The following is an 11,714-nucleotide window of genomic DNA, read 5'->3' on the forward strand; positions in this document are numbered from 1 at the left end:
TTCTTTATTAAGGATAAAAGCTACTTTAACTATAAGATAGTTATAGATGTTATATAACTTAGAGACAAGAAACACTATATATTATTAATATAGAAATAAGTTTTTAAGGTATAACTTTCCTTAAATTATTATCTATATAAGACACCTAGAATACTCTCCTAAAGTACTAGATAGCTATATATATAGGTCTACTAGACTATATTATATATAACCTAGGTATAAATTTTATATTAGAAGAGTTTAAGAATAATACTAAGATTATAGGCATCTTATATAAAGAAATACTAGTAGAAGCCTACTAGGTAGTTAGTAAAGTAAAAAGGTATATATACCTTTATAATATATATATAATATACTTTATAAGAACTTAGCTATAATATAGATAAAGAGGTTATTCTCTAGATAGCTATAAAGGCCTTAAATAATACTACTAGCCTACAAGGATTATACTAACCTTTTTATCTTTAGGATATATCTAAAGATTAATAAAGATTTACCTTTATTATATAATATTACCTAAAGGCTAAAGTAATTTAGAAGGCTATAAAAATACTATAAGGTATTTATATAAAGGTAAAGATTAACTATATAATTAACACTAGGAATAGCCTAAACTCTAGGCTATACTATTACTTCTTATCTAGAGTAAAGTCCTAGTGTAGAGAGAAAACAAAGGATAAATAGGCCTATATAAAATCTAGGGTATTAAAGGATATATAATTACTATTAATATAGTAAATAGTTTTACCTAGTTTTATATAATATATATTAAGCCTTATTATAGAGAACTAACCCTAATAACCCTTTAAATAATAATATTACTTAACTAACTTTATAAGAGTAACCTAGATAAAGAAGAAGACTAAAGAAAGGTTAACTAAGGCCTATATAAAGATCTAAAGATATTCTTAACCTAAAAGAAAAAATTACTATAACCTTATAGTTAAGCTTTATTTAATAATATTATTATAACCCTAAGAGCTCTATATAAAGAGTTAGATAAGGTTAAGATTAATTCTTTAATAAATAAGGTTTTTAAAGGTTATATAATATAACCTAAGGGACTACTAAGGTGTCTATATCTATAGGATATATATAGTACAAAGGTAAAGAACCTTAATAATAAGCTATATAAGAAATCTAGGCTTATTATACAAGGGTTTAGTAATAAGAAAAGAAATTACTTCTTACTTAAGCACTAACTATCTAAAGGATAAGCTAGTGCCTTATACTAGCTCTAGGCCTAACCTTTATATAAGACTATAAGTACTAAGGAGTTAAGAGATATTACCTAAGTATATACTTAATCTAAGGACCCCCTTAGTAGAATAATCCTTATATAACTACTAAAAGAGTTAAAAGATAATACCTAGAAGATATACTTCTTTAGGTAGTTTTACTATTATATAGCCTTATAAAGTTAGGCCTATACTAGTATAAGACCTATATTAAACACTATAAGGAGAAGTTAAAGATAACCTAGTCTATATATAATCTATACTTTTATATACTATAGATAAAGATAACTTTAGAATTATAGTTATATAAACTAATAAACTTTTTTTTATAACTATATAATTCTTAACTAAAGAAGAAGAGAAGTTATTAAAGAAAGGATTTATATAAAGCTAAAGACTACTTATCTCTAGGAACTTAGGCTAACTTTAATAGTAGATATATTTATATATATAATAATAAAATATTACCTTTACCTAGAAAGGTTAAGTAAATTAACTATAGTTAGTTAATAAGACTTTAGATAATTCTCTTAGTAATATATCTCTTAGAGGGCAAAAGGAGTATATATTACCTTAATTTATTAACTAGAGGTATTATATAATCTAGTAATTACTACTTAGACTAAGGGAGATACCCCTTAGGTAATTAAGACCTAAATATATAAATTAAATAGTAAATAGATAACCTAGAGAGAGGACTTACCTATATACCCTTTTCCTTTACTTATATAAAGATATATATCTTTACTAATAGATTATTTACTAATAACGTAGACCTAATATTATAACTTAGTTTTATTATTATACTAGTAGAAGAAGTTACTTATATAAAGACTAATTTAAAATCTAAGGTAATATTATCTATTAGAGCTTTACTAAGTATAAAAGAGTTATATAAAGTGTACTTATAAGTAAGCTTTATAGTATAATAATAGGTTTTAATAGTAGGATTACTTTAAGTATAACACTTAATAAGATCCTTTGTATACTTAATATTCTAAGGATTCTAGTTATTATATATTTAGACTCTTGTTTACTATATAAATACTTATATAATTAAGAATAATAGATAAAAAGTAACTTATAATTAATATTATAAGCCTATATAAATTATATAAGAAGAAAGAGATCTTAGAGGTTAAATAAATTAATAAAAAGATAACTAGTAAATATACTTACTAAGAAATTACCTAACTTTAGCCTTAAAAAGCTAGTTAATATAAATACACTAAAGATCTAAATTAAAGTATATATTAAATAAATTAAGAAGACTAATTAATAATTAATTTATATAAGTATTTACCTTTATACTATAAAAAAGGTATTATTTAACTCTAAAACCTAAATATAATTCTAAACCTAACTAGACTAAAGACCTTAACTATAACTAAAGTATATAAATTACTATATAAGAAAATATATTCTTACTAGGTTATAGAGAGTATATAAACCTTTTACTTACCTATTACTTAGCTTATATAAAGGAAAATATACCTTAGATCTAATCTAATTAAGGATTAGGGCTTAGCACTAGAGCTAAGGAAAAAGCCTTTCTCTTTAACACTTTTCTTAAACGCTTCCTAGTGTATAAGGGTTTTAGCCCTTAGAGACTAATAGTTTCTTGTAGTTACCTTAGCTATTACTACTATTACTAGAATTACTACTATTATTACCTAAAGAAACCTTCCTTAGCTATAATAGCTATATTAAGCTTTATAGCTTATTAAATACACTTACTATATACTTCTCTTAATAGTTATTTAGGTAATAGTAGTTAGTAAAGTAGTAAAGTATATTATTTATATACTTTTAGGGTAGGCCTATATAAGTTAGCTATAGGACTAAATAAGTATTATATAAAAGTAGCCTTTATATTAAATTACTTTAGTAATAAACTCTTAGACAGAAGTATTAGTATTAAATAAATAGTAATATTATATAAAGGTATATTAATAACCTTTTATTCTTTATCTAAAGGTTTAATAAAAGTTAGTATATATAAACTATAATAGGGAAAAAGGAACCTTATATATTAATAGTAAAGCTAGAAGAAAAGTGTAGTTTTAGGCGTTGCCTATTAGACATAAAGCTAGGTTATACTATTCTAGTCCTATTAAACCCTAAGGAACTAATAACTAAAGGCTAAGGTCTAAGCTAAGCTATTATAATATATAAAAGGATCTATTATAAATTAGTAAAGTTAATAATAATAAGAAGAAGAGATATATATAAAGTAATAATAATTAATAAGTTAAAGAGAAAAAGAAGTTATTAATTAATTAATATACAAGAGAGATAGAGAAAGAAAGTAGTAAGGTTACTATACTAGTAAAGTTTTATATATTATTTATTATTATTAAAAAGTACAAGGAAGAAAAAAGAAAAAGAGAAAAAGAAGGTAGAAGGTAGAAGGTATTTATATAGGAGAAGTTAAGGCTACTAATTATATAAAAGAAGAAAGGTATATAAACGTAAAGTAAAAAAGAAGTAAAGGTAAAGTAAACACTTATTATATAAGTAAGTAACTATTTAAAAACAACTAAATAGTAAGGTATATATAAAAGAATAGATTTAATTAGCTTAGTAAGTATTACCTTATATTTACTCTTAGAAAAGGTATATTTAGAGTTTATTTTTATTTAAATAACTTTATATATAATAGTAGGCTACTAAAAGTAAAGTTATTATAGGAACTAATTAAGACTATCTAATTAGTTAACGTAAGGGTGTATATAATTATAAAAGAAGAAAGTAAGTGTTAGAATATTAATACTAATAATTATATAACACCTAGTTAGTTAACTATAAATAGTTTATAATTTAAGGTTAAAGGGCATAGACTAGTTATTTAGCCCTTAGTTATATTAAGAGGGGATTATACTTTTAGTTAGCTAGAATAACTTAAGTTATACTTAAGTAGTATATAACTGCTTTATACAATAATAGTAAAGTAGACCTGTTTAGTTACCTAATAAGAAGTTAATTTACCTCTACGTTTTACTAAGTATATATATATATAAAGCCTATTTAACATAAACCTTATATTATATATATTATTTCTAAAAAAAAAGATAAAAAACTTAAAATCTTATAATTATTATAAAACTTATATATTTCCTAAAGTAGTAATTAGTAGGGCTAATAAGTTACTTACTTAAATAGGAAAGGCTTATAAAATCCTAGTGTTTTTATACTTTTTTCTTATTTATATACTCTTACTTTACTATTATTTTTATACTTTCTTTTTACTTATATACTTCTACTTTACTATTGTTTTTATACTTTCTTTTTACTTATGTACTTCTACCTTACTATATATACAAGGTAGTAATACATAAAGACCTATATTAGAACTAGAAAAAATTAGGTTTTTTAACTAGACTAAGGGTAAATATTTATCCCCTTTTATTTCTAAGAATTCTAAGAAAAGAAGAAGAAAAAGAAGAAGAAGAATATCTATATATACTCCTTAAATCCTCCTTTTATTTTAGATAGTCCTTAGAATAAGAAATAATACCTTTCTCTATATATTAGATATAATGGATTCTTTTACTCCTTTAGCTAGTTTACTAGCAACAGACCTTACTGCTCAACAAGTTATTATTCAAATAATAGCTCAGCACTTTCCTCAAGGTCTTTCTCAAGCCCCTCCTAGTTATATCTCTCCTTAAGAGGTACTACTAGATTCTCCTTCTCAAGAGCTTTCTAATGATACTACTCTTGCCCCTATTGACCTTTTTTCTGAATTTATAGAGTATCCAGAAGATATTCTATCTTCTTTTACCCCCCAAGAAGATACTTTAACCCTTTCTACCCAGCTTCCAGCTCTAGAAGAAAGCTTTTAGCCTTCTTTTATACCTCAGTTAGTAAGTAATAATTATTATAGTATTTATATATATATATATATTAATTAGTTATTATAGGGGGTATTAAAGAAGTATACTTGTTCTTTTTGTAAGACTTCTTATAAGTCTAAGAGGTCTTATGTATCCTATATGCGTTAGTTTAAGTAGAAAGGAGGAAGGTGTTCTAGAAAATAGGCCTAGTATATAGTTAGTATATAGATATATATACTATATATTTTTCTTAAATATTTTACTTAGATATTTAAACTTATTATCTAATTAAATAGTTATAAGTAAGTAGTATAAGTTAAGAAATTACCCTAAAAAGGTCTTATAGTTATAGTAAGTAGTTATATAATAATTAAAAGAATATTAAGAATATTACTTTATATAAATAATAAGCTAGTTTAGAAAAAGTAGATATTTTTAAAAGAAAAGTACTCTAGAAAAGGTCTTATAGTTATAGTAAGTAGTTATATAATACTTAAAAAGATATTAAGAATATTATACTATATAAGTAAAAGGTTAGTAAAAGAAAAGTAAATATCTTAAGAAAAAGTACCCTAGAAAAGGTCTTATACTTATAGTAAATAGTTATATTATACTTAAAAAGATATTAAGAGTACTATACTATATAAGTAAAAAGTTAATTAAGTAAAAGTAAATATTCTAAAAAAAGTACCCTAGAAAAGGTCTTATAGTTATAGTAAGTAGTTATATAATAATTAAAAAGATATTAATAATACTATACTATATTATATATAAGTAAAAGATTAGTTAAGTAAAAGTAAATAATCTAAAAAGAAGTACCCTAGAAAAAAGTCTAAAAGTTATATAGAGTATATAATATTAATACTTAAAAAGCTCTTATATAAATAATATATAATATAAATAATCTAATAAGTAACTTATAATTTTAAATTATAAGTATCTTTAAAGAGCTATAAACACTATATTTATATACTATACTAATAATATATATACTTATAAGTTTATTTATATAGTTTATAGTTATATCTTATAATTATATTCTATAGTTTTAGTTTATAGTTATACTTTATAGTTATACTTTATAGTTATACTTTATAGTTATACTTAATAATTATAGTTTATAATTATATCTTATAGATTATAGTTTATAGTTATACTTTATACTTATAGACTATAAGTAATAGTTTATAAGTTATAGTTTTTACTTATAGCTTATAGTTATACTTTATACTTATACTTTATAATTATAGTTTATAGTTATACTTTATAGTTATAGTTATAGTTTTATCTTATAGTTATATCTTATAGTTATACTTTATTAGTTATATACTTTATTATATAGTAAATAATTATAATAAAATAACTATATATACTATCTTTTTCTCTTTTTCTAATTCTTTATTTTATTTTTACTATTAACTATATTTTACTTAACTTATAACACTATATACTATATTACCTATAATATAATATATAAATATAACCTTAAGAAAGACTACTTACTATATTATATTATAATAATTACTTTAATATAACTTACTAAAACCTATAAAACTATATTTTATATTTTATTATTAAATATATCTAAAAAAAATGGCAGCATCTAACGATTCTTATTCTTTTCACGAGAGCTCTTCTAATATAACAGATAGCAAAGCTTCTTCTTAAGTTACAGTAAACTCTTTAACTAATAAAATAAAAGGAAACAAAAATCAATATATAGACACATCAGAGAATAGTCTTACTTATACTATTAAGCCTACTAATTCTTATATTATAGTAAATAAGCTATTTACTTATAATTTAAGTACTATTAACTATAGTAGACCTAGGGAAATTATATATAAATATAATATACCTAACTGTAACTTTAGCTTTAAAACTAAGGCTAAAAGATTTTAAGCTAGCCAAGGCTAAGTACATTATAAACAAAAACATCCTAATATAATTATTAAAGAAGAAGAAGAAGGAGATCCTTCTAAAATATCTAGTAAGTTATATATATATATATATATTATTTTATTTATTAGGTATTATTCTTTTAAAGATATTAACTAACTCTTTAACTCTCTATAGTTAAAAACTAGATTAATAGTAAAAACAACAGAATAAGTTAAGCAAATATTAATAACTTTATAAGTAATACATCTATAAATAGTAACTTTAAAAGACCTTGGCTTTTAAATACTATTTTTAAACTAGAGACAGCAGTTATTAACTGTATTAAGTTTTTAATTAATAATAACTTACCTTTTTATATTATTACTTCTAATGACTTTAATAATTTATTAGAATATTTTAATCTGTAAGTTAATTTTTAAAAATAATATTCTATAGCTTATAATAGTATTTAACTAACTATATTTATTATATTATAGTAATAGTCCTAAGTTATACTATAGTAAAGTAATAAGTAGTATTAATACTTTATTTAATACTACTAAAGATACTATATTATTTTACTTAAGTAATTACTTTAATAACTATAGTTATATATCTTTACAACTAGATATATGGACTTCTATAGACTCTAAGAGCTACCTAGGCGTTATAGGTACCTTTATTAATAGTGACTTTATATTAGACTATAAAATCCTAGGTATTTAACTTTTTATTATTTAATTACTAATATATTATATTAAGAGTATATATACTAATAATATTAATAGGCTTTAAGGCTCTAGATAGTGCACATACTAGTGTATATCTTAGTAAAGTATTTAAGTCTAATATTATAGAAGGTTATAATATTCCTTTTAGTAGAGTTATAAGGTAAGTATTAAATTATTAAATTATATATAAATAATAAACTAGTAACTAACTTATTATAGCTTTACTAGAGATAATAGCTATAATAATAATACCTTTTTATCTAATATTATTAATAATTATAAGTTATCTTATAATAATAATATATTTAATATTAGGTGTACTACACATGTATTTAATATTGTTGCTAAAGATATTGTTAATACCTTTATTAATACTTCTACTGAAGATACTATTATTAAAGAGTTTAAGAATATTACTATTATTAACGATTATAATGGAGAAATTAAAGAATTAAATACTACAGAAAAAGAAAAAGTCTTAAAGGCAAATACTAGTAAGTCTATTACTTTTTTAATAATAACTTATTAATAATAATAATAATTTAATAAATACTAATTATTATCTCTATAACATTAGGTATTATAGGCGCTATTAAAAGAATAGCTATATTACTTAAAAATAATACTAGCTTATATAAAGAGTTTTTATAGGCTATTAAGTATAATAAAGAGCTTAAAGATCCTACTATACCTTATAACTATAATAAAACTAAAATACCTCTTTATAAGTTTATAAAATAAGTTATAAATTATATTAATATTATTATATTTATATATAAACTAATAATTTAATAGGTAATAATACTAGATAGAATTCTATATATATAATGATTAGTACTGCTTTAGAATTAAAGCCAGCCTTAATTACCCTAGGGTCTAGTACTAAAAACCCTATATTTAAAGCTATAATTCTAAGAAACTGGTTACAACTACAGCATATTAAGGATTTATTAGAAGCTTTTTATGCCCCTACTATACAAATACAATATTAAACCTTTACTACTATAGATAAGCTATTATTTTAGGTTGCTAATATTAATTTAACCTTAGAAAGGGAGTTAAATTACTATAAAGAACAGCAAAAGCCTATAGTAGGAGACTTAGTAAGTTATTAATCTTTTATATTAATATAATAAACTACTATAAATATCTTTAAGTTTATTATTAAAGATAATTATTAAATATTAATTTAATTTTACTAAACTTACTAATATATTTTATAGAGTAATAAACCACAAGACCCTTATGCTAAGCACTTTATAGATGCTATAGAAAAAGGAAAAAATAAGCTTAATACTTATTTTTCTTTACCTATTACACATGCTAATTATCCTAAATTTAAGCCTTATATTTTAGGTTCTATTTTAGAACCTAAGTGGAATATACAACAGTTTTTTAATAATACTTATTTAAAGGCTTATTTACCTTCTTGGCTAGAGGTAAAAGTAAAAGAAGATCTTAAAGAAGAATATAATAAGTAAGTAACTTAACTATAATAACTATATTAATATACTTCTAGTTATTATATTTACCTTTAATATACTTATAGTTATAATATACTAATTTATTATTTCTATATTTTAGGCTAAAACAAAAGATTATTAAAGATCTAGAAAAAAATAATAAAGAAGAGTTATATATTCCTAGTTTAAATACAACTATTAAAATTAAGGATAATAACTATAACTCTAATTCTTCTTCTGATCTTCCTACTAGTAGTACTAGTAAAAAAGTAGATAAATTTACTATAGATTTATCTAAGCCTAGAGAAGGACCTATAGGTAAAAATAAATTAAAAATACCTATTCCTAAGCCTAAGCCTAAGGAATTTAAGGATTTTTACCTTATATAAAGTAAATAATAAGCAGCTAAAATAAGAGAAAATAAATTAGAAAATTATTATTCTTTATCCCCTATAGGAAATAAAGTAAGTAAGACTTTTAATATATTTAACTAGTTTTAAAAACTATAAAAGATTTATTTATAGACTATAACTATAATATTTTTAAAATAATTTAATATAATATTATATAGTATATACTAACTATTATTTAGGCAAATTCTTTAGAGTGGTGGAAGAATAATATAGAGAAATTTCCTATTTTATCTATATTAGCAAGAAAATACTTAGCTATACCTCCTACTTCTGCTGCAGTAGAAAGTAGTTTTAACTAGTCTAGTAATATTATTACTAAAAGAAGAACTAATTTAACAAATAATACTAGAAAAAAATTAATGCTTTTAAAAGGCTAGCAATAATCTAGTAATTTAGAGGGCTTAGATAGCTCTTTTTATATACCTAAGATATATAGTAGTTTATTTAATATAGGCTTTGAATACTTATCTGAAGAAGAAGGGAGTATTATAGAAGAAGAAGTAAAAGATAAAGAAATAGAAGATTTTAAAGAAGTAGAAGAGATAGAAGAGGATTCTAGTTATTAAGAGCTATTTATTATATAGTTAGTTATTATATAGTTAGTTATTATATAGTTAGTTATTATATAGTTAGTTATTATAAAGTTAGTTATTATATAGTTAGCTATTAAAAGCTATTTATTATATAGTTAGTTATTATATAGTTAAGTATTAAAAGCTATTTATTATATAGTTAGTTATTATATAGTTAGTTATTATATAGTTAGTTATTATATAGTTAGTTATTATATAGTTAGTTATTAAAAGTTATTTATTATATAGTTAGCTATTAAAAGCTATTTATTATATAGCTAGTTATTATATAGTTAGTTATTATATAGTTAGGTATTATATAGCTAGGTATTAAAAGCTATTTATTATATAGTTAGCTATTAAAAGCTATTTATTATATAGTTAGTTATTATATAGTTAGTTATTATATAGTTAGTTATTATATAGTTAGTTATTATATAGTTAGTTATTAAAAGTTATTTATTATATAGTTAGCTATTAAAAGCTATTTATTATATAGCTAGTTATTATATAGTTAGTTATTATATAGTTAGGTATTATATAGCTAGGTATTAAAAGCTATTTATTATATAGTTAGTTATTATATAGTTAGTTATAATATAGTTAGTTATTATATAGTTAGTTATTATATAGTTAGTTATTATATAGTTAGTTATTAATAGTAACTTTAGTATAGTTATAGTATATTAATATATTATACTTTAAGTAATATATAGTTTTTTTATTTATATTACTTATATAGTAGTAAATACTTATAAATAATACTTTATAAACTTTACTATATCCTAGTTTTTAAGTATACTATATTTTAAATAAAATATATAAATAATACTATACTATAAAAGAAGGTTAATAGTACTATATATAATTAATTTACTAATTTTTAATTATTTTTATTTTTTATATTGTATAGTTGTATATTATACAAAATACAATATAGATATAATATAATATAAATATAAATACATGTATTGTCTTTCTTATATAATATAATATAAATACATGTATTGTATTTGTATTATATTGTATTATATTTGTATTGTATTTTTGTATTGTATTATATTTTGTATTTTTTTTAAACTCTCTAAACACTACTATTAATTTTTTATAACTTCCTCTTTAACTAAGGTATCTTTATACCTAAAGACTATTAATAGATTACCTTATACCTTATTACTATTATTAATAATAATAAGTTTTATATATAAATAGATAAAGAAGTTAAGAAGGTATAGTATAAGTTAGTAATATTTAATAAGCTTATTAAAATATATAATAGCTTCTTAAATAATATCTAATATAGTTATATTAGCCTAGAGTAGTATAAGTAAAAATAGTAATAGTAACCTATTGCTTATATAACTAAATAAAGCCTAGTAATATTTATAAACCTTAAGTAATAACTAGTAATAATATAGGCCTAACTTAATAAATAAGTATAAAAGTTATATTAGTAAAAGTAGTAAACCTTAGTATTACTATAATAGACTTAATCTATATAAGATTTACTACTTTCTTTATATAATATAATATAAGGACTATTTTAATAAGGTAATAGTCTATTATCTTTTTTTACTTAA

General features: G+C 20.7%; 1 protein-coding gene across 1 annotated transcript; it reads left to right on the forward strand.

Moving 5' to 3' along the window:
- Positions 1 to 4,533: 4,533 nt before the first annotated feature.
- LY79DRAFT_585568 (uncharacterized protein) lies at positions 4,534 to 7,914 on the forward strand (the record flags this gene model as incomplete). Its single annotated transcript, XM_060560507.1, has 15 exons — positions 4,534 to 4,562; positions 4,992 to 5,104; positions 5,162 to 5,192; positions 5,371 to 5,376; positions 5,421 to 5,425; positions 5,544 to 5,548; positions 5,763 to 5,789; positions 6,245 to 6,251; positions 6,798 to 6,853; positions 7,032 to 7,064; positions 7,151 to 7,168; positions 7,367 to 7,379; positions 7,453 to 7,475; positions 7,838 to 7,846; positions 7,906 to 7,914. 15 exons carry the CDS (start codon positions 4,534 to 4,536, stop codon positions 7,912 to 7,914), a joined length of 384 nt encoding a protein of 127 aa, XP_060406634.1.
- Between the last annotated feature and the right edge of the window lie 3,800 nt (positions 7,915 to 11,714).

This window comes from Colletotrichum navitas (genome assembly GCF_030913465.1).
Source record: "Colletotrichum navitas strain CBS 125086 chromosome Unknown LY79scaffold_338, whole genome shotgun sequence".
Taxonomy (NCBI): Eukaryota; Fungi; Ascomycota; class Sordariomycetes; order Glomerellales; family Glomerellaceae; genus Colletotrichum; species Colletotrichum navitas.